The sequence below is a fragment of the Diospyros lotus genome, chromosome 4 (assembly GCF_014633365.1).
Source record: "Diospyros lotus cultivar Yz01 chromosome 4, ASM1463336v1, whole genome shotgun sequence".
NCBI lineage: Eukaryota > Viridiplantae > Streptophyta > Magnoliopsida > Ericales > Ebenaceae > Diospyros > Diospyros lotus.
This window is the reverse complement of record NC_068341.1, coordinates 12912055-12938316: the sequence shown is the minus strand read 5'-3', so window position 1 is coordinate 12938316 and position 26262 is coordinate 12912055. Positions and strand designations below refer to the sequence as shown.

The following is a 26262-nucleotide window of genomic DNA, read 5'->3' as shown; positions in this document are numbered from 1 at the left end:
TATGAAATAAAAAATAAATTAACTAACTTTATACATGACCCTAACAATGTTAAAACATACCCTACACAATGAACAGACTGAAACAAAACTAAAAATGAGCCAAAATAGCCCCAGTCCTATGAATCGAGTGGGGTTGATTGGGTTTGGTCGGGTCATCGACCACCATGCTTGGGCCATTTGAGCTTGACCCTTATCACCACTGAGCCTAGAATTTTTTCTTTTTGTTTTTCTTTTTGCTTGGGGGCTAGATGGAGATGGGTATGAGGTCCTCCAACTCACCCTCAACCCACACATATTTTAAATAATTTTTATTTTATTTTATGTTCATACTGTTAAGTTTAGGAGCTCTTAGATAACTCAATCAATGATTCTTGTTGCCAATTCACTCACACTCCTCACCCGAAATCAATCTCAAACAACAGAAAATATGCAATTGTAATGAAAGACAGAATTAAAGGAATGAAAACAAAAATGAAACAATCAAACCACAATCACAAGAGGCGCAAGAATTATCCTGGTTCAGGCCATGGAAATGGCCCTACATCCAGCCACCAAGAACGAGAGCAATTCCACTAGAAACCAAGTGTAGAACAGTTACAAGAAGTCCCTCTCTTCTTCCTCTCTGACTCGTGAATTCACTGCACTCAAGAAATTACAAACACTCTTGTTTACACAATGTATTTCCTCTCTTTTTTACAGCAGTTTCACTCGTATTCAGAGACTTTTGGAATGATCAATATCTCACTCTTCCATCTCTATTCCACCCGAGCACAATCTTCTTGGAGATTACAAAGACTTTCTTGGACACAACACACAAGCCTTTCCTCTCACACACACTACACTTGATCATAGAGAATGAATGATCATCTGTGACTGCCCTGCCCTATGTCTCCTATTTATAGACATGATGGGTAGTAGTTACAAGGTTTTTATTTAGCCTATGCAAAAGACTGAAATACCCCTTATAGTAAAACACCTAAGCTAGACTCTTCTAATTTAGAATAAGACCAGCTGCTTCAAACACTCGAGTAAGATATTTTAATGTTTGGAGCTTCTCCTCATTATCAAATTTGACCCTATGGTACTTTATTCTAATATGCTTTGTTTTGATAAATTTTTATTTGATTTTTGAATCTTTAAGTTACTCCATCTGTTTTTTTTCTCATTATTTCATTTTTTAAAAATTTTAGTAGTAATTTGAAATGTGGAATGTTAATATGGTGAAAAAAACATAGTTGAGAATATAACATAATTTTCAGGGATAAATTATTTTTTAAAATTATCTTTAAATAAATTAATCAACTAATGGGTATTTGATGGATACTCGTTATTCAACAGGCATGGGGGAAAGGGGACTTGGTCCAACCCCAACCTCATTGCCATTCCTACAAACGATTCAATACTTACCAAAGTTCAAGTTTGGCTAAAACCACCACTAGTGGGGACAAAACTCTGTGATTCAAATAACACGGAATGCATTATAGAATTGAGAACATGAAGAGAGAAGGTAAGAAATCAAAGCTATGTTAGGGTTTTTTTGGGGTGATATTAGAGTGACATATAGAAAGAGAGAGATTGTGAGAGAAAGAGACAGAACAGAGCATGTGTACAGAGATAGTGGACGGGAGCAAATTGGGGTCCTAACTCTTCGGCCCTCATTTTATACCTCTTGATCTACTGCCCTAACAGGTCACCAAATAGGCCAGTGTGTGCCCCAAAAATTTGCATGGTCTGCCAGGAGGGGACTGGTCCAATTTCAATGAGTCATCTCCTATCTATTTAGATATAATTTATATTTTTATTTTCATAAATTCCCTAAATAGGCCTTAACATTGAAGTTGCACCTTTTTTTTTCCCTCTCTCCTTCGTCAATGTAATTATCTAGAAGAATCAACGCTGGAGAAAGTTTGGTGAGGATTTCTCTTTTTTGCATTGAAAATTTTATGGTTCTTAAGAGGTTAATTTCTCTTAGGATTTCTCCTTCTCTATTAAATGTCTAAAAATATTTCTGTGCCCTTATGGGTTGTTCTCAATGTACAGTCAATAATTGAAATATTTTTGGCAGATTTCACAGTACAGGCCATAGATGCTGTTTTTCAAAATTCCTCTGATTCTTATCAGTTCTCATTATTTTTCTCTTTGTAGTCTGAATGTGTTAGGTCTAGCTGAATTTTTACTAATGGAAGGGCTTCATATGGTACATAAGAAAGAATCTTGATGACTGTGGTTTAAGAGCTCTGTGTGCTTGTGAGCAACTGTGAGTATTAACTTGGGGTCTTCCAAATTCAATCAAGTCCATGATTAATGAAATCTAGGTAATTATGTTTCAACTTTGCCTATATCGTACCATGTCTAGTTGTTATGGGCAACTTATCAGCTGTAATTTCTGATTGCATATTGCAGTGCTAATAAATTGTTTATCTTAAAAGGTCTTATTTATTTCTAGAGATATTGATATATAGTCCAGAGGTGTTGAATCTAGATGAGTTACAAATATTCTAATTTTGCATATTTTCTGAAATTTGAGATTCTTAATTGTCATCTTATTATTATTATTCACTGTAGCTGCTATCTTATCATGTTATTTAGAAACAAAACTATTTATTATCACCATCACTAGTTTTAGCTGGTACTACATGATGAGTGCCATTTTTTAGTGAAAGAATCAAATGTGTTGGGAAATATATGGTATAACTAGTATTCTCTTTTCTTTTTGTAGGATATTGCAGGAATCCCCAAACAGAAGCTTTCTTGCAGTTTCTAGAACTTCCTTATCTTCTCAATAACACAGAATCAAGGGACCAAACCCATAGTCCGGCTTCTTTTGTTTCTAGAGGTAACATTTCATCATTCTTTTGCGGCAAGTTTGAACTTAACCATCTTTGTTATCTTCCCTCAGATTTCTTTAAGATGTCTTTTTTGTAATATTTTCCAACAGACCACACTTACAAGGGGGTGGGGAGGGGCAAAAAGTTTCTTACAGACTGCTTGCCTTGAACCTTTTAAGTCTTGTGACCCAAAATAATCTGCCACTTTTTGGTCCCCTATATGGTGATTTTGACTCAAGGGATGGTGGGGGGGGGTGTTGCAGAATTCAGTCTCTTTAAGTTTTTATCACTTTTATTTTTCTACCTCAAGTACTTCAAAAATATTTGTGAAAGCAGAGTAATGCAAGCAATAAATTAAGCAAAATAAGAGCAGCAAGAGGCACAAGAATTTTTAGTTGTTCGGCACCTTTGATACCTATGTCCATTTCCTCAAAGCAACATGCTTCGAGGTCGCTAATCAAGACAATGGAGTTTTCCCTGGGCTTCACTCCACAAAAACACTTACACTTGTTTTACACAAAGCTTACTGAGAAACATAGGCTTTGGTTTCGAAGGGCTTACCAATAACCTTTACTTGGTTTTCTAAGGCTAACCTTAAACCTAATCTCAACAATTTAAAGTTTGTAAATATACAGATTAAAACCCCTACAATGGGCATAGATCAAATAGAACACACGCAAGAATAGAAAGAGTACTTAAAAATTCTGATTGAATAAGTTTTTCCTCTTTGGATAAGTTGATGAAGCTCTTTGATAACTCTTCAAATATGAGGTTGTATGATCTTCTCCTTGTTGATTGAACTGGGATTGCACCAATTGAGACTTGCAAAAACCTCTTCTTAGGCGGGTTTGAACAATGGAGCAAAAACTGAGCTTTAGACTTGGAAAATGAAGAGAAAATGGAGACATTTGGAGCTTTGATGTTTGCTTCAGTTAGTTGCTTCATCTTCTCTCCGTGGGGGCTTATTTACAGCCAAGTCTTTCAAAAACTAGCTGTTGGAACAGAAAACCAGCCGTTAGAACAGTAAACTGGCTTTTGGAATGGCTATTTTCTGTAACCTGCACAGTTTCAGTGAACTACAGCACTCTTCTTATTTACTTTTCTTTCATTTTAGTAAATGGAGAAAATGAGGAAAATAACTTTAATAAATTATAAATTAAAATAAAATATAAATTAGAAGAAAATGAGGATATTTACTGTAAGACTAAATGTTGTTGGAAGATTGGTAGTATCAAGCTCAAATCAGAGCAGATTTCCAAATATTTCTTTTATATTGTTTCTTTTCATAGTTGATTCTACTTTCAAATTTCCTAGATTAGATATTTGGTAACTTTCTTAATCTTGTTCTTCCCTTAGCCTATGTATTACTTTCTTCCCATGGGTTGTAAGTATTTGAGAAACATTTCTTGAAATAAAGATATAGACATTTCAAGATTTCATGGTATCAGAGCAAGGCTGAAACCCTAGCCATTGCTGTCTAGGTTTTAATCCTTCTCACTAACCAAGTTTGCAATCAAGTCTAGCCGCTGTTGACTAAAACCAACTCGGTCGTTGTTGTCACTGTCTCATTCGAGCCTAGCCGCCATCGACGACAACCGACATGGCCGTCGTCTTCGCCATTCTAGTTGAACTCAGCTATCCTCGATGCCAGATTTGGATAGCCAAAATTGCGATCTCCCTTGCTTGTGCAACCAAGCCTAGCCACTGTCAGATCTCGATTCTGGAGCAATCATTCCCGTTGCTTAAGAAATCGCCATTGTCAAATCTTGATTCCAAAGCAATCGTTCCTGTTGCTTCAGAAATTGAACCAGATCTTGGTCACTACTGCCAGCCATTGCCATAACCAAGTTGTTTAGGCCAGCCAACCAATGCTGAATGAAAACCCGGTTTGGTCTCATGATAGATATACCTCCATCGCCAACCAATTTGAAGTTTGGAGAAGCATCATCCAACCATAGCCCAAACCCTAATCCAATTATCCCTGCCAGTTTTATCCCATCGGGTCCAAACCTTTAGCCCACCGACTTTAGTCCCTCCATTCAAATCAGCTAACATAAGCTCAATTGGTTGAACTTCCGTGAGTGGTTTCAGTCGTTTCTTCTAGTCATTAAAGGGAAGAGGAAGATGGGCTATTTGATAGGTGAAACTGTAGCTCCACCTCCAACTGATCCGGCGTACAAAATGTGGGAGGCAGAAAATTCCATCTTTATGGCCTGGCTAATCAACTCCATGGGCCCAAAGATTGGGAGGGCGTACCTTTTCTACAATACCGCCCATGAGATTTGGTCAATAGCTCAAGAGATGTACTTCAATCTTCATAACTTAACTCAGTGCTTCGGAATTCTATCTACCCTCTGTAACACTCGGCAAGGAAATAGGTCAATTATCGAATATTTCAACACTTTAATTGACTTGTGGCAAGAAGTGGATTTATTCTACATCATTAAATGGAAGTGCACTAATGATGGTATTTTGTATAACCAAATGTTGGAAAAAGAAAGAGTGTTTGATTTTCTTTAGGGGCTTAACAAAGAACTAGATGAAGTCCGAGGGCGTATTCTTAGGATAAAACCATTGCCCTCAATCAAAGAAGCCTTTGCCATGGTAAGAAGGGAAGAAAGCCACAAAAGAGTGATGTTGGATTCAAGTTCAATGGGAGAAAATGTCATGACCCTAAGGATTTCCCAAGGATAGATTAGTAAATATAATAGTAGGAATTTACATTTCCTTTTGTATTTTCTGTTATAGGGCTTTGTCTTTAGCTAATAGGTAGTTGGGCTGTTTGTTACAATGCACATGGGTGCATGTGGGAGGTTGTTAGACTATAAATAAGCCACAATTGAGGATGGAAGAATCATATTTTGAATTGATAATTGAATACTTTCATTTCTCTCTCTTGAATCCTCTCAATCTCCATCCAAATTCCCTTTAATCTCTCTCTTAATTTCCCTCTCTTTCTCTCCATTCTTCCTAATCCCCCGCTCTGTTCTGTTCTTCCTTAATTTTCCTCCATTTCTTTAGATCTAACTCTCTCAATTCCTCCCCAATTACCTTGTCATGACCCTAGGAATTACCCAATGATATATTAGTAAATATAATAGTAGGAGTTGGCATACAATATATAATAATTATAATTTCTTTTCTTGCTTTCTGTTATAGTGTTTTATCCTATTCTATAGGCAGTTGGACTAGTTGTTATATTGCACATGGGAGTAGGTGGGAGGCTGTTAGGCTATATATAAGCCTCAGCTGAGGTTGAATGGATATGCTTAAATTGATTAATGAAACCCTCACTCTCTCTAAGAATTCTTTCAATTCTCCCTCTCATTTCTCTCTGCTGCTCCCTCCATCATTCTTTCTAATTTCTCCCCCTTTTCTATCCAAATTCCTCTCCAGATATTCTATTCTTAATCCTAAGCCTCTCGGATCCCTCGGAATGCCAATTTCAACCCGTTATGAACCTTAGGTTCATGACAAATTGGTATTAGAGCAGTCCATCCTTGGTTGTGGTTTTGATTTGAGTTTCGACGGTGATTATCGATGAGTTTTGACGGTGATTATCCGTGAGTTTTGACAGTGATTATCGGCTGTTGATAGGCAATTGTTTCCAATTCGATTCGGAGGATATTAAGATCAGTAATGAACGAGAGAGAACAAAGTAGTTCTTGCCAACTGCATCAATTAATCTTAAGCAGTGCGAAATTGAAAGATGGAGTAGCGTCAGGAGGTGACGACCGGAACTAGGGCAATTCTTGTCTAATGTTGAAGGCGAAGTGGGCCAAGGGAGTTCTGACAGTGGCTCCAAGAAGATTGTAGCAGAGCCAGGGTTCTTCGGCCGCATCGGTGATTGGGTGATTCAATTCTAGGCGATTTTTGGCTGAACCTCAGAATTTGATTCCGTGGCCCGAGGAGGAAACTGTGGTAGCATGTTCGGCTTGAAGAGAAACAAGCACATGCAATTTGCCACTCCCAGAATTAGAGTCAGAGGCAAGTTATGTTGTTGAAGGTGACCTTGAAGGACCGAGGGAATCCCAAGAAGTTGATTCTCAGCGGATTGATTGCCGACGGTTGTTACAACGTTCAATCCAGGTAGAGTTGCTTGAATTCAGAAGCCGAGCTAGGGTCCTCTGGCCATTGGACGGTGATTGGGGTGTGGGTTGCGGTCGTGTAAGTCTTGATTGGTGCGAGTGCAATGATTTTTAGGCTGCTAATTTCCGATCGAAGGAGAGCAAAGCAGTTTCAACTCGAAACTGTACGCGGATTCCGTTCAGAGAGACGGATTACTCCGACTTCTTTGCTTGTGAGTTCCGACACCCTAGGGTGCTAATTTCCAAGTTGGAAGGCGTTTGAGGCGAGAATAGGAGGCTTGGCAACAGGTGAGCTAGGAAGTCGCGACTGGTGTAGGAGTTCCGAGCAATCGCGAGCAAGTCAGGAGGCTGTTTATCCATTGCGTTAGTCGGCTCGAATGGGCAATTCAGTTGCAGATCAGTGTGGCACAGTGGATTCAACGAATTCCGTGTGAGAAGTGGATTCTTCCAGCTTATCCAGCTCCTTGATTGTTGGTGCTGGAGAGCAAAGGAAACAAGAGATAGATTTTGGCTGTAAATTTTTGGCTAACTTGGGTCAAAGTGGAAAGGCAAAGAAGAGTGGGTGCTCCAACTCTTGAGTTGCAATTGAGGTGAGTATAGAAACTGCTATAATAGGCAAACCAGAAGCATGTATAGAACTCCCATTCCTTAGCCGTTGAAGTATGCTGTTGGTGAAAATTCGGCCATGGGTAGCAGTGCATATATGAGACCATTGGAGTCTCAATTGCAACAGAAGAATTCTTCGTTTTCAGTTGGAATGGAGCCTCAATGGCAGTCAAAGAAGGCTGCACTTTTAGTGGGGTGTCCTACTCGTGAAGCTAGGGGCAACAGTACATACATGAAGTAGAATGCTTCATTTTCAGTTGGAATGGAGCCTCTATGGCAGCCAAAGAAGACTGCATTTTCAGTTGACCAGAAGCATCAAACATGGGGAAAGGATTTTGAGAAGGAGATCAGCCAAGGGGACAAGAAAAAAAGAAGTGGGATTGATGAAGAGTGCGAGGAATTCGGCCGTATGTTTCGCAAGAAGTTGTAGGAGTTTGCGATGATACTAATCAAGAAGTATCATTACAACTTCCTCGCTGAATACTTCGATGATTATCGCAAGAGTTTTAATAAAGACGAATTCCTTAAAATAGAGCCGCTGAAGGAGAAATTGAGGAGGCGGGAAGGAGATTCATTGCTCACCTCCAATGTTGAGCAGAAGAAGTATACCGATTTAGGCGAAATTGACAAGGAAGATGCTAACTCATTACCCTCGTTGGCTAGTGCATGGGTTGAAGGATTTGGGGGTGTTTTGGATCAGAAGTTTGTGGGAAATGGAATAGCATTGGATCAAGAAAATTTGATTGAAGGACCCTCAACCTACACAGTTATTGGGGCTGGAATCCTTCCTCCTATTTTGGACCTACCAAAAGCTAAGGCTTCTTTGGCTTGGGGTAAAATGGGTAGCGAGAAGGTGGAGAGGGCTAAGGAGTACATGGAAGAAGAGGGCGAGGAAGAGGAATTGGAGAATGGTAGTCTCTCAAGCATTCTTACTAGTGCTAAGACACTTGATTCTATTGATTTTTGGAAGTAGTAGTAGAAGGAGCCAGAAAAGCCTCTTCACCAAGTACTTGAGGAGAAGGAACAAGAGATTGCACCGGGCACCTTGCTTGGAACATTTCACATGTATGTCATTGGCTCGGGCACACAAGACAAAGCAAAGGTAACATTGCAGCAAGAAGAGTTGGAGGTAATGTACAGGTTTTTACCTATAGAGAGGATTGAAATTCTGTCCATAATTGAAAAGGATGGGGTTGTAGGGCTGACGGCACATTTGGAACCATTTTTAACAGCACTAAGGAAGTGGCGGATGGCTGAAGTTGGTGTTGCAGCAAGTCATATTGATGTTACTGTTAAGGAAAAAGAAAAGAGGAAGCGAGAGACAAGGGAAATAAGAGATAAGAACAAGAAAAGGAGAAGAAGAAAACAGTGGGTGAAGATGGACATTAGATAAAGAAGCAACGGCTAGGTGGTAATAAGTTTCTTGGGGATAAGAAACATTTCAAGAAGGGGGAATTGTCATGACCCTAGGAATTACCCAAGGATATATTAGTAAATATAATAGTAGGAGTTGGCATACAATATACAATAATTGTAATTTCTTTTTTTGCTTTCTGTTATAGTGTTTTGTCCTATTATATAGCTAGTTAGACTAGTTGTTATATTGCACATGGGAGTAGGTGGGAGGCTGTTAGGCTATATATAAGTCTCCACTGAGGTTGGATGGATATGCTTGAATTGATTAATGAAACCCTCATTCTCTCTTTAAGAATTCTCTCAAATCTCCCTCTCATTTCTCTCTATTGCTCTCCCTCCATTCTTTCTAATATCTTCCCTTTTTCTGTCCAGATTCCTCTCCAAATATTCTGTTCTTAATCCTAAGCCTCTAATCCCTTGGAATGCCAATTTCAGCCCGTTATGAACCCTAGGTTCATGACATACCTCTTGAACCTATCATGAACCCTAGGTTCATGACAATTGGCATTAGAGCATCGTTCTTCAGTGGTTTTCTTGTTGATTAATTTTCGACGGAAATCGACACCTGCTGTCCGACTTGGTGTCCAACGCAAGGAGGATTGGTTCTCAGACTTTGAAGATGACTACGGAAACTAGAAGCAGCGGTAGAATTGATCGAACAATTGAGTTGATCAATTATAGTAGGTGTGAATGTTTAGGTGGAGCGAACTGAATTCAGGCGAATTTAGTTCCAGTTAGTTCGACGGAGGAGTGGCTCTCGGCTTGAAAAATTTGGAAGTGTTGTTCGATCAAGGAAGGCGAACTCGGTTGTGGAAGAAAAGCAGAAGGTTCAACTATTGAAGGCGGAGTAGTAGGTTGATTCGCTACTATTTTTTCGAGTCGCTGCAAGGCGATTCCAAAAATTTTAGGCATATAAGAGTGGCGCAGTTGAAGCAGATGGGCGAATTGTGAAGATTGGCGGTGATTGGGTGAGGAGGAGGAATTGGTGGGGAGGCAATCCTTGAATCCGCAACGATCGCGAGCAGAGCCGATTTTGGCCATCCAGGCAAACTGAAGAAGCGACAGTGGAGTAGGTGGTCCTCCGACCATTGGACAATGTTCACAGCCAGTGGATGGTGATTGCGTGGGTTGTGGCCGTTGCAAATCTGGATTAACGGCAGATAGGTTGAGCTTCCAATCTGATTTTGAGGGTTATTGCTGGCCAACGTGATTAACTCCACAAGCAATTTTGGCGATTCAATGCAATTGATTCATCATAGTCAATTGAGTTTTCGAAAGATTGCAGCATAGCCGATGACTCTCTGCAGATTTAATTGAGCCATTGTTGCTCGAAATGGAAGGGTGAAGCGGATTTGGGAGCCAAATCATAAACTATTGTAGCCATCGATTCTCAATTCTGAAGAATTCCATTGGTTGCATCACAATCGCTCAAGGAAGGCGAGCAGCCTATGCTATTCTAGTGGTGAATTTTGGCGATCTGGAAGGTTGATTGACTTTTGGAGCAGTGGTGAATAGTGGTGATTTATGAAGATAATTTACGAAAGTGAAGGGTGGCTGCTGTGAAGCAAAGACGTAAGGGAAGTAAACTTAGAGGTGGATTTCGTTTAAGAAGTGGATTCTTCCAACTTATCCAGCTCATTGATTGTTGGCGCTTGAGGTTGTGAGTAAAGGGAACAAGAGGTTGATTTAGGCTTTGAAATTTGGTTAACTTTGTTTGAAGTAGGGAGGCGAAGTAGAGCGGGTGTTCTTCGGTTATTGAATTGCATTTGAGGCGAGTATAGGAACTGTTACAATAGGCGAAACAGAAGAATGTACATAACTCCTGCTCCTTGGTCTTTGCAGTGTTCATTGGTGAGAAGTCGACCATGGGGAGCAGTTCATGCATGAGACAAATGGAGTCTCAATGGCAGTAGAAGAAGATTTCATTTTCAGCTGGAAACAATAGGAAACATGAGGAGTTTGGCTAGAAGCCTCAGGCATGGGAAAAGAAGTTTGAGAAAGGGATCTACTAATTGGACAAAGAAACAAGAAGTGTGGTACATGATACGAGTAAAGAATTCGGCTGTATGTTACATGAGTAGTTGCAGAGTTTGCGATGATTCTAAGTAAGAAGTATCACTATAGCTTTCCCGCTAAATTCTTTGATGATTATCGCGGGATTTTAAACATAGATTCCTAAAAATGGAGTAGCCGAAGGAGAAGTCAAGTTAGAGGGAATCAAATTCATTGCTCACCTCCAATGTTAAGCAGAAGAAGTATTTTGGTTTAAGCGGAAGCTACAAGGAGTATTTTGATTTAGGTCGAATTATCAAGAAGGAGGACTGCAACATCAAAGATGATATTAGTGGTGAATAGCATTATCCAAAGGGAATCAGTAACAATCAGATAGATAGGGCAACAGATGCAAAGGGATCGTCGGATATTTTTGAAAAAGAAGTTCATGTAGAGGAAAATTCTAGCAAACACAAAGAAAAAGGAGTTGCTGGATTATTTGCATGTAATTAGGAGGTTCCGACTGAAACTTCTACCAATATTAAGGAAGTTGACGCTGTAACTGAAGCGAATGAGTCAATGGAAACTCAAGATTCCAAAGATGAAAGAAGATTGGATAAGGAGATTTGTGTAGACCACACTTTACAAGAACAAGAAGCTGATGATCTTGGTGATGAACAACCTACACACTAGATTGGAGATGAGAACTACTATGAAGATAGCTTTCATGCATCTAATAGACCGGGTAGGCGTATTGTTTCATCAGATAATCTGGCTGTAAATCATGTTAGGGAAGAAGGTCGAGATGGAGGTCAGGTGTCAAGTCACTGAGAAATCGTTGGCTGAAATTGAAGTTCCAACAATTCCTAATTCTAATGCTCATAGACAGCCTTGGTCTGAGTATCCAAGGCAAGTTTACAATTCTCCATTGCTGCATTTCCAGGATGATGTTGATATTTTTGCAATAAAGCATGACTGTGGGTTGAATGAGAATACAGTAAAGGCAACGATGGATGTAGGTCTGCTATTCTTGCTTGTATTGGACAGTAAAGAACTACTAACGGCAGTTACGGACACGGTTAGTCCTCCCTTTAGACTCAAAGTTTCAGTTGCTAACTATATTGGTCCGAGTGTGGTTGATTATGTTTCTAAAGTGGAGACCAATCTTGATTGGACAACTATTGTAAGAGGTGGTTGTAGTGGACTTGAACTCGATCAGGTTGCTTATTGAAGTTCTGGGCCAATTTACGCTTCGAATTGATCTTGGAAACCTAGGAACGAAGATGAAGAGGCCTAGAAGGAGAAAGGAAGAAAGAAAAATTAAACAGATAGAGAAAGTAGGTATTGGGGGAAGAAACAGTAGCACAATCGTTGTAAGTTCTTGAGGACAAGAACTCTCTCAGAGGGAGGAACTGTCATGATCCTAAGGATTTCTCAAGGATAGATTAGTAAATATAATAGTAGGAATTTATATTTCCTTTTGTATTTTCTGTTCTAGGGCTTTGTCTTTAGTTAATAGACAGTTGGGCTGTTTGTTACATTGCACATGGATGCATGTGGGAGGCTATTAGGCTATAGATAAGCCACAGCTAATGATGGAAGAATCATGTTTTGAATTGATAATTGAATACTTTCATTTCCCTCTCTTGAATCCTCTCAATCTCCCTCCAAATTCCCTCTAATCTCTCTTTTAATTTCCCTCTCTTTCTTTTGGTTCTTCCTAATCCCCCTCTTTGTTCTGTTCTTCCTTAATTTTCTTCCATTTCTTCAAATCTAACTTTCTCAATTCCTCCCCAATTACCTCTTAAACTTGTCATGAACCCACCTAGGTGGGTTCATGACAGAAGAGACTCATCTAGGCTCTACCCTAGTCACCAACCAAAGAGATGTGAGCAGTCATTCCCATCCACAACACCCGAAGGAGAACAAGTCCTGATGTGACCACTGCCATAAGCCTTACCATACCAAAGAGACCTGCTAGCACCTTCATGGGAAACCGACAGATTGGAAACCCATAAGTCAACGGAAGCAACACGCTCATGCGACAAAATCTACTTCAAACCTAAAGAAGCTGGTTGCCGCCCCATTCACTAATGAATAGATGAAACTATTAAAGAACTCGTTAACATAGTCCCGATCTAAATCCCTTGCTCCTACTACCTCTGTTGCCAATGTCACACAAAAAGGTAATTCTCAGTCATCTTTGTCATCAAAATAGGTCTCTAGCAGTGAATGGATTATTGATTCAGGGGCCTTTAACCACATGAATGGGTCATCCACATTTTTGTCGTCATATCATTCGAGTAATGGGGAGGTAAAAATTGTTGTGGCTGATGGGAGTTCTTTGGTTGTTGTTGGTATTGGGAATCTGAATTTGTTTGTGCTAAAACTTGAGTTTGTCATGCATGTCCTGAATTTAAAATATAATCTCATTTCTACCAACAAGCTAACTAAGGATCAAAACTGTGCCATAACTTTTTTCCCTACTCATTGTGAATTTCAAGATTTGTCTACAGGGACGATGATTGGCAATGCTGAGGAACGAAATGGCCTCTACTATTCCACCGCTTCTCCTTTAAGATCGAGTCCATTCAAGAAACTTTCTTTGTCTAGTGTTCATGATTCAATTGTATTCCTTTGGCATAATCGTCTTAGTCATTCCTTCTTTCACTTGTGAGCACTGTATTCTTACTAAGCACTCTCAAACCTTATCCCCCCCCCATTCTTACCATGCCTTCAAACCCTTTCATCTTATTCACAGTGACATTTGGGGGCCTGCTTGTGTGGCTAACATTATTGAGGCTCACTGGTTCCTTACTTTTATAGATGACCATACCCGTGTATGCTTGACTTATCTCCTGAAAGAAAAATCTGAAACCAATACCATTTTCAAGCAATTCTATAAACTCGTTACTAATTTGTTTCAATCATCTATTCAAATTCTTCGTTCTGATAATGGGAAGGAGTACTTCACTCACGAATTAAATGCCTATCTTATTGAACACAACATCCTTCATTAGAGCTCTTGTCCTTATTCTCTTCAACAAAATGGTATTGCCGAGTGGAAAAATCGTCATATTTTGGAAGTTGCTAGCTTTCTTATGATCACTTCCAATGTTCCAAATTATTTTTTGGGGGAAGCTATGCTCACTCCTACCTATCTTACCAATCGTCTTTCTTCAAAAACCCTTCGATTTCTACCTCCTCTTCATTGTTTAAGCGTAGAGTTTCCTTCCATCCATCTCCCTGATTCCCTTCCACCCAAAATATTCGAGTGTATGATCTTTGTTCATAATCCCAGTTCTACTCGCAGAAAACTCGATTCCAAGGCTTATAAATGCATCTTCTTGTCATGTACTTTCAATGGGTAGGACTGTTACATGTGAAGTTAGTTAGAATTGTAGAGGATTGTACATGGTGGGAACTATACTCAATTGTACCCCTTTTGGCTAGATTGGGCATAGGAGATCAGTATATAAACTAACTGATCCCTTTGATTGAAGCATCCAAAAGCTAATAAGAAATATTTCAATCTCTCTCTACAACTCTCTCTCTATTCTCCTTCATCTCTCCCTCTATTCTTCTACTCCATTCCGCAACTCTCTAGTTCACATCGAATTGGTGAGAATTCATTGTCAAGCTCAAGCATTGACAATTTTGGTATTAGAGCTCGATTCTCAGTCGGTTCCATTCTTGCGAATTCAAATCGATGGCAAGCAGAACTCGCTTGAAGAACTTTGAATCACAACTACAACAATTCAGTTCGATGATGTCCGATCTCCAAAACAGGGCAGATTTGTTGGAGATCGGCTCCTCTAGGAATCATGAAGCGATCATGGCGATTGATTGGAAATTGGATAGTTCATGGAAGGGCTGGAACGAAGGTTGAATGGCGCCATCTTGCAGATTTGGAGGGGATCGGGATGCAGTTTAGGGATCAGTTTCAACAGTTCATGGTGATTTTCACTCGCCAAAATTCAGTAAGAATCTCTCCTGGCTTTCCTCTTAAGGAGAGGACAAATCCGATCTTACCTGGGCATGGGGTGAACAATCGGATGATCGGGACCTTTGAAATTGAGGTGGATCCAGCAGAGGTGGAGAGACGGTGGTGGAAAGAAGGTGGGAAGGATAGGCTGTCCATAACCAGCTGGGTTTCCCTATGCCCTGGATGGAGATCTCGGTGTTTGAAGGGATCAACCCAAGATGGTTGTTGAGGAGATGCGAGCAGATGTTTAATTGGTATAATGTACCGAAGAGTCAGAGAGTGGCCTTGGCAACTGCCTACTTTAACGGTATAGGGGATGTTTGGTATCAAGGGTAGTCGAAGGTAAGAGGAGATTGTTCATGGGAGGAGTTCGCAGAGAAATTGTGTGAGAGGTTCGGTGAACGAACTATGATGGATATAGTGGAAGAATTCAACAAGCTTAAGCAATATGGAGAGTTGCAATCCTACCAACTTAGATTTGAGGAGTTGAGATCACTCATGCTCAACCATAACCCCCACTTATTCGAGGCTTATTTCGTCTCAAGCTTTGTCAGCAGCTTGAGTGAAGAGCTACTATTGATGGTGAAGATGTTACGACCTTTGACGGTTGAACAAACATCTGAGAGTGCCAGGCTACGGGAGCTAATGGTGGAGGCCTTGATGAAGAAACAAAGACATCAGTTTAGAGGGGTGATCCTGGGGACAACACAAGGAGATTGTCAAGGTGAACTCTAGGGCCAAAAGCTTGGGGGCCCCAAGTTTTGGCCACCCTGTGTAGTTGCAAGGAGGGAGGTTGATAGAACAGAGAAGATAGGCTGGGTTGTGCTTCAAGTGTGGAGATAAATTTTATTCCGGTCACCAATGCAAGAGACAACTACTACTCTTAGAAATGGAGGATGAAGTGGTGATTGAGGAGGAGGAAACAAGTGAACTAGTTGAGTATGAAGGTGAGGATAATGGGGAAATGCCCCTACATGCATTGAAGGGATTAACAAACAACAAGATCATCAAAGTAGAAAGAAGGGTGAAGGATTGTAGTCTCATGATCCTAATTGACAGTGGGAGCACCCACAGTTTTTTGGATGAAGGGATATCTCGAAAGTTGAAATGTCAACTCATGGGCACCCAAACCCTGTGGTGGCTAATGGGAACAAGGTTCTGAGCAAGTCGGTATGTGCCGGTTTTTGTTGGGAGATGCAAGGAGAGGAATTCGAAGTTGACTTGAGATTACTATGGTTGGGGGCTGTGATGTCGTGCTGGGAGTGAATTGGATGAAGAGGGTAAGCCCCATAAGCTTTGATTCAATAGGATGGAGGTATCATTTGAGAAGAAGGGAAGGAAAATAACCCTCGCAGGTAGTAAAGAGACCGAGACTTGCAAGCTGATCATAGGCAAGAAGTTACAAACAACAAGATCATCAAAGTAGAAGGAAGGGTGAAGGATTGTAGTCTCATGATCCTGATCGACAGTGGGAGCACCCACAGTTTTTTGGATGAAGGGATATCTCGAAAGTTGAAATGTCAACTCATGGGCACCCAACCCCTGCGGTGGCTAATGGGAACAAGGTTTTGAGCAAGTCGATATGTGCCGGTTTTTGTTGGGAGATACAAGGAGAGGAATTCGAAGTTGACTTGAGATTACTATGGTTGGGGGGCTGTGATGTCGTGCTGGGAGTGGATTGGATGAAGGGGGTAAGCCCTATAAACTTTGATTTCAACAAGATGGAGGTATCATTTGAGAAGAAGGGAAGGAAAATAACTCTCGCAGGTAGTAAAGAGACCAGGACTTGCAAGCTGATCATAGGCAAGAAGTTACAAAAAATATTCATAAGCAAATGGGCCCAGGCAATTGTTCTCAATTCAGGCTATGGAAGGGGGCAGTGAAAACTCAGAGTTGGGAAGGGAATTCTTGCTAACGGTCAGCACTCCTATACAGGGACAAAGAGAGGTGCATGATCTAGACCTTCTTGATGTACTGTTGGTTGAATTTGAGGATCTTTTTGTAGAACCTACAGCCCTACCGCCCCATCGATCATCTGATCATTCCATCAACCTCAAATCAAACGCTGAACCCATTAACATCAGATCATACCATTACCCTCCAACCTAAATGATTGAAATTGAGAAAATGGTTAGGGAAATGTTACACAAAGCCATAATTAGACCTAGCCAAAGCCTTTATGCCTCACATGTTTTGCTTGTCAAGAAGAAAGATAGATCATGGTGTTTCTATGTGGATTACTGCTAGCTCAACACCATGATTGTTAAAGTTAAGTTTCCCATACCCCTTGTCGAAGACTTGTTGGATGAATTAAAGTACGCCAACTTCTTTTCTAAACTAGACCTTCGCTCGAGGTACCACCAAATCCGAATGAAACCTGAGGATATACCCAAAACCGCATTCAGAACACACCAAGGCCACTATGAGTTCTTGGTGATGCCATTTGGAGCAAATGTTAGCAAGCTTTGAAGCAAATGTAGTTCACTTTGCACTACCTTCCGACAAAAGCCTTGTCGAGACTAGACTTTGAAGCAAATGTTAGCAAACTGGGAATAATAGATTGGTAGTATCAAAAAGCTCAAATTAGAGGAGATTTCCAAATATTTCTTTTATATTGTTCCCTTTCGTAGTTTATTCTACTTTCAAATTGTTTCCTAGATTAGAGATTTGGTAACTTTCTTAATCTTGTTCTCTTAGCCTATATATTATTCTCCTCCCATGGGTTTTAAGTATCGGAGAAACATTTCTTGAAATAAACACATAGACATTTCAAGATTTTAAATGTAAATAAAGAAGTACTCCCGTTTGGATTCAATAATAACATCTAAAAAATCAAAATCCTTAAGAATAAAAAATTAAAATTTGGTTCTACAAATGTATATAAATTTAAGACTTAATATATCTAAAAGTCTCTCAACTATTACAAAATATGACATTGAGTCCCTCACCTAAAAAATCTCAAGATTCGACCTTTAAACAATTAAAAAGATATCTTTTTAGTCCTTGCCGTTAATGCGAGTAAACGACTCTGTTATGTTTGTCTCTCAAACCTACACACACACACATATATATACATATACACCTGGCTCTATATACATATACATATATACAAACACATACAGGGTTGCGGCTATGGCAGTCACCGCCAACTGCAGCCATCACCCACCCTCAATATACACAAACACACGCACACATATGGCCGCTATGAATGTAGTCGTCACCCATCCACCATGGCAGCCGCGATGAACGCGACTATTATTGCGAGAGAGAGAGAGAGTTGGTCGGGGGTGGGTGATGGGCTGTACAGTATATATATATATATAGAGAGAGAGAGAGAGAGAGAGAGAGAAAGAGAGAGAGGGAGGGCCATGGCCATGGCAGTCACCGCCAGCCGCCATGGCTGCGACCATCACCCATCCCCCCAACCGTGGTCGCGGCCATCACCCACCCCCAATATACACAAACACACACACATATGGCGGCTATGAACACAGCCGTCACCCTCCCGCCATGGCAGCCGCGATGAACGTAGCCGTCGTTGCGAGAGAGAGAGAGAGTTGGCCAGGGGTGGGTGATGGGCTGTACAATGTATATATATATATATATAGAGAGAGAGAGAGAGAGAGGTGGCCACGGCCATGGGAGGGGGGTGGGTTTGTGCAGACTTGCAGCCATGGGAGGGGGTGGGTCTTTGCAGACTTGCAAATATATATATATATATATATAGAGAGAGAGAGAGAGAGAGAGGGGGGGGGGATGGGTTTGTGCAGACTTGCAGTATATATATATATATAGAGAGAGAGAGAGAGAGGGAGAGAGAGAGAGGGGGTCACGGCCATGGCGGGAGAGGGTGATGGCCGCGGCAAGGACTAAAATATTAACAATAAAAATGTATAATATTACATACATAAATGTGTTATGTCACGCACCTTAAATGGTGTGTGATGTCACGCACAAACGAATGTAAATGGTAAGGACTAAAAATGTATCTTTTTAATTGTTTAAAGACCGAATCTTGAGGTTTTTTAGACGAGGGAGTGATGGAATCCCAAAATCGATTCATTGAAACTGAATGCAAAATAGTCCGATTACAAGAAGAACTGGGCGTTCGAGAGGCCCTTCACTCTCCCAAAACTCAATACAAGAAGATGATCCCCCCTCTTTCATTTCCCCCCCTTACATATTCTTCCCCCGCTCCTTCCCAATTGAATTCTGTTACACGCGCTTGCTGGGTTGTTACACAACCCAGCAATTTCCCTTCCCTGCCCCTTACGCAACATGGCTGGCTATTATGCCAGCCATCCAATTTACCCCTTTGCCCCTACCCCCTGCCCCTTGGACCTTCTTTGGTAAGTCAAGAAAATCGGGGGCCTATCATTACTTCCCCCCCCAACTTTCACCTTGTCCTCAAGGTGGAAAAAAGGAAATTGCTGTTGGATTAAGTGGTAAGGTTCCCAAGTAGCTTCCAATGGGGGTAGCCCTTTCCATTGTATGAGCACCTCGAACTCTTGTAAGTTCTTTCCAGATCTTGATCGCACTCCCAGCACTGCCTCCGGTTCCACCAGCATCTCAAGGTCTTCAGTAAGCTATTGAGGAAGCTCCACATTAGCTTCCAATGCCCCTCTTGCCTCCCGTAGATGTGATACATGAAATACCGGATGAATTGGACAATGAGATGGAAGTTTCAGCTTATAAGCTACTGGACCTACTTCCTTCTCAATTTGAAATGGACCATAATAGCGGGCAGCCAGCTTTTCATTTGCACGGGCAGCCAACGATTTTTGTCGATAGGGCCTTAACTTCAAATAAACCCAATCCCCCTCCGTACTTTACCTCCCTTCTTTTCAGATCTGCCCTCTTCTTCATCACAGCTTGTGCTCTCATCAGCTGGGTCTTCAATTCCTCAAGAATTAAGTCTCTCTCAACCAGCTGTTGCTCCACCATTGAAACAGGGGTGGTTCCCTTCTCAAACCTCAATAAGTGTGGTGGTTCTCGCCCATACACTGCTTGAAATGGAGTCATCTTGGCAGCAGTGTGGTAGGAGGTGTTATACCATAATTTAGCCCAAGGTAGCCATATGTACCAAGCTTTCGGTTTTGAGGAAGCAAAACAACGAAGGTAGGTTTCTAAAGTTCGGTTAAGTACCTCAGTTTGCCCATCCGTTTGAGGGTGATAGGCTGTGCTTCTGTTGAGTTTGGTACCTTGTAGTCGAAACATCTCCTCCCAAAATTTGCTCATGAAAATTTTGTCTCTATCCGATACTATGGACCTTGGAATTCCATGAAGTCTCACCACTTCTTTAATAAAAATTTCAGCCACCTCCCTAGCTGTAAACGGGTGCTTGAGCCCAATGAAATGCCCGTACTTACTAAGTCTGTCCACCACCACCAAAATGGAATCCATCTTGCCCGACTTCGGCAACCCTTCAATGAAGTCCATAGCAATGTCGTCCCAAATTTGGGTTGGGATTGGGAGAGGCTGCAAGAGTCCCTCGGTGGGCTAAAGCCATATACTTATTTTGTTGGCAAACCGAGCAATCGCTTATGTATTTGCGTATTTCCTTCTTCATTTCCTGCCAACAAACATTTGCTGCTACCCTCTTGTAGGTTTTTAGGAATCCAGAGTGTCCCCCTATGCTGCCATCATGCCCCTCATGAAGTAACAATGGAATGAGAGTGGAGCCCTTGGGTAAGTACAGCCTGCCCTTGTAAAGGAGAAAACTGTCCACTAGCTGGAAGTTAGGGTGTGAATTAGAATCAACCTGAAGCTCCCGAATAAGTTTTTGCAGCCTTACATCAGCCTTCAATTCATTGGCTAACTTATCCATTTGGACCACTTTAGGCACTGTTAAGGCCATTATTAGTGCTGGGTGGCAGATCCTAGATAACCCATCAGCAGCCTTGTTTTCCAATCCGGGCCGATATTGTATCTCAAATTGAAACCCCAACAATTTCACCATCCATTTCAAGTATTCCGGACTCACTACTCGCTGTTCCATTAAGTATTTGAGACTCCTTTGATCTGTTCGTACTACAAACTTCCGCCCTAACAAGTAATGTCTCCATTTTTGGACAGCAAACACTATGGCCATTAATTCCCTCTCGTAAACAGATTTTTTTCTCCCCAACTGATTGAAAGCATGACTGAAATAAGCAATAGGCCTCTGCTCTTGCATTAATACAGCCCCCCTACCTTGTCCCGATGCATCAACCTCAATAACGAAGGGCTTCCCAAAGTCCGGCAAGGCTAAGACAGGTAGGGATACCATTTTAGCCTTAAGTTGTTGGAAAACCTGCTCGGCTGCCTCGTCCCAAAAGAAGTTATTCTTCTTCAACCTATCCGTTAGTGGCCGTGCTAACCTGCCATAATCCCGCACAAATCGTCTATAATACCCTGTAAGGCCAAGGAACCCCCTTAATTCCTTAACCGATGTAGGAGTAGGCCACTCTAGCATGGCTTGTATCTTACTTTGATCAGCTGAAACCCCGAGATGAGATATAATGTGGCCTAAATATTCGATTTTCAACTGTCCAAAAATGCATTTCTTCCTATTGGCAAAGAGCTGGTTGTTCGCTAGTACCCTTAAGACACAACGTAGATGATGGGCGTGCTGTTCGAAATCCCTGCTATACACCAATATGTCATCAAAGAACACCAACACAAAATGTCGTAAATAATCTCTAAAAATATCATTCATCAAAGATTGGAAGGTGGCTGGCGCATTTGTCAGCCTGAATGGCATTACTAGGAACTCGTAATGCCCGTCATGAGTCCGAAAAGCTGTCTTGGGAACATCTTCCGACTTAACTCTAATCTGATGGTAACCAGATTTTAAATCAAGCTTGGAGAAGACCCTAGCACCATGCAGCTCATCAAGTAACTTCTCTATCACAGGTATAGGAAATTTATCCGGTATAGTGACCTTGTTCAAGGCCTTATAGTCCACACAGAAACGCCACCCTCCATCCTTCTTTTTAACCAACAAAACCGGACTCAAGAATGGGCTGGAACTAGGCTGTATAATTCAGCCGCCAGCATCTCTCTCACCAGCTGCTCAATTTCATTTTTTTGCAAATAGGAGTATCGGTAGGGCCTTACATTCACTGGTGTGGTTCTCGGAACCAGGTTAATGATGTGATCCTTCCTCCTGCAAGGTGTCAGCCCCTCCGGCGTCGAAAAAACCTTCTCAAACTCAGCCAACACCCCCCCCCTAGCACTTCTGGAACTACCTCTTGAGCTTCTTTGATCCCTGCTGCCATGGTTCCCAACTCTAACAGCATTCCTTCCCCATTTTCCCTAAAGGCCTTCGCCATTGCCTTCAAGGATACCAAGGTCTTACTCAAGCTAGGGTCCCCTTGTAAGGTGACTGTCATGCCTCCTACCTGAAATTTCATTGTGAGAGCCTTCCAATCCACATTCATTTTGCCAACAGCTGCTAGCCACTTCATCCCTAAAATCACATCCGAACTTCCCAAGTCCAGAGGTAAGAAATCCTCTATGAGTTGCAGATTTTGGAGATTAAGCTTCACTCCCTTGCAAATTCCAGCCCCTTGCACTGCTATTCCAGTCCCCATAATTACTCCATAACCAGCTGTCTCCTCCCTTGGTAATGCCAATTGCCGCACCAGCTCGCTTGCTATGAAGTTATGAGTTGCCCCACCATCTATGAGCACCACCACCGACTGCCCCTCGATGTTGCCCTTGAGCTTCATAGTTTGTGGTGTAGTCAAGCCCACCACCGAATTCATGGAGAGCTCAATTACCTCCCCAACCTGTCCCGGCTCTCCTACTAACTCTTCCAACCTTTCGTCCCCTTCCACCTCCTCTACCTCTTCATCATATATCATCATTACTTGCAGCTCTTTGTTTCTGCACTTGTGGCCTATAGTATACTTCTCATCACATCGAAAACATAGGCCCTTATCTCTTTTTGCCTTCCACTCCGCCTCACTAAGCCGCTTGAAGGGTGGATTACCCCCTCGCCCATAGGTTTGTGGCCGATTTGGGTTAGGAGGATGGATTGTTGTCAGTTTTTGGGGCTGTTGTGAGGGTGGCAGAATTCCTCCTCTCTGGAAAATTGAAATTGGGTTTGGCCCAGCTGATCCCTTGTTTGAACCTGCTCCAACTGCCCCTCCCCGAACCACTTGATTCCGCTCCTCTATCCGTTGGGCTAAGTCCATCATCTGCCCCAAACCCCTTGGCCTCAACACCCTCAACTCAGCCTTGATTTCAGGTTTTAACCCATTTATGAAATGCCCTTCTAGCATGGCTTCTGGCAAGTTTTCAAGGGGGGATGCCAATGTCTCGAAGCATTGGCGGTACTCCATAACAGTTCCCTTCTGCCGGAGGGCTATAAACCTTTCCTCAACAGAGCCTTCTTGGGTGGGTCGGAAGCGACTTCTCAACAGAAACTTGAAGTCCTCCCAGCCTCTAACCCTTCGCCGCTGTTCCTCCCATTGGAACCACGACAGAGCAGCTTCCTCGAAACACAAAGCCGCTGCATCTACCTTCTCCTCATCAGTCATCCCCGTCACCGCAAAATATCGTTCGGCTCTGAATATCCAGCCGTCCGGATCATCGCCTTCGAAGAGAGGCATCTCCAAACGTCGCCCTCTGATTTCCGATCGCCAACTCCCATCGTCACCACCTGTCTCGGCGCGTCGTATTCCCACATCCGGGGTCGCCTTGGAATCTTGAAAGAATTCCGTAGGCTGGCTTCCCATCTTCTCCTTGCTTTTCCGCTCCCGTTCTTGCTCTTCCCACTTCATTCTCATCCATGCGAACTACTCCAACAGGTTCACGACATTCTTCTCCACTGTTTGCATCTCACCCCTCATGGCCTCCACTCCCAGTTGCATGCCTTCCATCCTCCCTTCTATTTCTCCTACTCGGTCAGTCAAGTTCACCATCAAGATCGGTGATGCTCTGATACCAAAATGATGGAATCCCAAAATCGATTCACTGATACTGAATGCAAAATAGTCCGATTACAAGAAGAACTGGGCATTCGAGAGGCCCTTCACTCTCCCAAAACTCAATACAAGAAGATGATCCCCCCTCTTTCATTTCCCCCCCTTACATATTCTTCCCCCGCTCCTTCCCAACTGAATTCCATTACACGCGCTTGCTGGGTTGTGTAACAACCCAGCAATTTCCCTTCCCTGCCCCTTACGCAACATGGCTGGCTGTTATGCCAGCTATCCAATTTACCCCCTGCCCCTTGGACCTTCTTTGGTAAGTCAAGAAAATTGGGGGCCTATCAGAGACTCAATGTTATATTTTGTAATAGTTAAGGGACTTTAAGATGTATTAAGCCTAAATTTTATGGTTTAGCAATTTTTTAACTTCAAAATAATTACGTCCTATTTATCACAAAATTCGTTAAAAATAATTTTAAGAACACTCTATATGAAATAATGAAATTCTGGGAATCTGTTTCTAAGGTAAAAATATTTCCTTGTACCTCCCTTTATAATGGGCTAATTTCCCTGACTCAAAAATTTCGGCACTGTTGGAAACAGGAACTTTCAAAAATCCCTTCCGTTTTTGTTATTTCATGCTATTTCACTTATGTTTGTTTTAAAAACATTTCATTTTATTTATATTCATTTATTCATACAAAAACCTTTGGCATATAAAAATCAAACTTGGTTCAACAGCACTGATGCTAACGATCCCATATTTGTATAATGTTTCTTATACAATTGAGTCTGAATTTGTGCGAGCCAAGTGTGGACCTGAAATTGAATCTCTTGACAGATTTAATAGCCAATCAAAAAGGTAGCTCCCAGAAAAAAGTTTCTTCTAGTACACTTCCCTACTTACTCGTGCCAAAGAGTGAGAAGTGCCCTTCACCTTGTGGATAAGTTTCTAAGAAAGTCCTAGGATTAAGATTGTCAAAGTCTTCCTTGTATGCTTGTGGATATGATTGATTGCATGAGTCCTGCACCTTTGGTTTTGCTTTTCATAGTCTAGGCATTGAGACTCATAGATGGCTTGTATGCTTAACCGGTTCTGTCATGTGTGGTTGTCATATGGAAGCAAGGCTTGTAACTTGTAAGTGCTAAAGTTGAAATCAATAGAATTATTGTTTGGATGAAAGCTGTCCTGAAACTTCATCATTTATACAAGACATCAAAGTCCTCTCACGCTCCCCTTCCCTATCAATACCACACATTGATGTTTGAACATTTTGTGGGTTCAGGTGCAGGTTCCTTTGACCATGACAGTGATGTTGATGAAATTGAAGAACTTGCTGAAGGTCATGACTCCGAAGCTGAGCAGGAAATATTATAGAGCTTTTGGATAACAGTCTGTGGCACTTCGTATCTTCCCTCCCCCCCTTTCTGTTGTGGACCGGATTTTAATGATTTTTCAGCCTGGCTTGATCCACATTACTTCAGGAAGTTTATTTGCTAATCAACTTGGTTATGAAGATGAATTTCCTTTACAAGTTAATATATATATTTGGATTTTGGCCAAAGTTGGGCCAATCTGTACTTGATAAACAAAATTTAAACTCTCTTTCTATCCTCTCTTCCTCCCTCACTTATTCTTGGCTGAACTTTCCAGTTTTGAAATCTTTTCCTGTTCAAGCCTCTAGTTTTTGCACAAGGACAACCAAGGAATTTATGTCTTGGAAAGCCAAGAATAGCTGGACTTGTAAAAGTACACTATTCTAATGGTATGCATATTTTGTAATTAGCTCTGTGAACTACACTGTTTCAATGTTCTGTCCTTTTCCAAGGGAGACTGTTCACATATGCATGATAAACTTATTTGACCCATAAGCTGCACGAATTTTGGTAGTATTAGAAATTTTTTGCCTTGCATGGTTGAATTTATGGCAGTGTGAATATCCACTATCAATATTCATATAATAAAAAGAAAAACACCTGGTTATCCATAACTAGTTTATTACAGGATGGCTTAGCATGACTGGGAACTGAAGACTGACCTTTCATTTACTTGCACATTCTCTGCCTTGAGAACATGTTTACCTTGATATTTTATATGTAGATCCATAAATGTTTCAATGCCTGTTCATAAACAGTTGCTCAGGTGAACTTGTCAACTAAAATTCAGACAGTGCGTTGCATTTTGGCAGAAACCACTTGGATGAGGGGCACGAGCCACGGAGCCAGATTCTGTTGGTAACCAAGGTGGTTTTGGTAATGCAAAGTTCAGTGCATAGATTTTGATGTTGTAAAATATGCACTAGAAGTAGTTCGCATGCATTATATGAAGCAGTCATATATGTGAAAGTTTGAAACATATACATATACATATATATGTAGACAGAATAGTACTACTTATTAGTTATGGAAAAGCTTGTTAAAAGTACTTA

The 26262-nt window shown here is 41.4% G+C and overlaps 1 protein-coding gene across 5 annotated transcripts in view; it reads left to right on the top strand.

Annotated features, from left to right (window-relative positions):
* The window catches only part of LOC127799906 (lariat debranching enzyme), a 35191-nt gene extending 9572 nt beyond the window's left edge, over positions 1 to 25619 (top strand). For 3 of the 5 annotated variants that reach the window (XR_008022671.1, XM_052334174.1, XM_052334175.1), the window contains 2 exons: positions 2720 to 2836; positions 25120 to 25619. Coding sequence is in view for 2 of the 5 variants with exons in the window: in XM_052334174.1 (XP_052190134.1) it covers positions 2720 to 2836; positions 25120 to 25211 (209 nt within the window). In the remaining 3 variants the exon portion in view is untranslated. Of the gene's footprint in view, positions 1 to 2145; positions 2316 to 2719; positions 2837 to 25119 lie in introns of those variants that run through there. The other 2 variants (XR_008022672.1, XR_008022673.1) reach the window with 1 other exon arrangement.
* Positions 25620 to 26262: the final 643 nt, after the last annotated feature.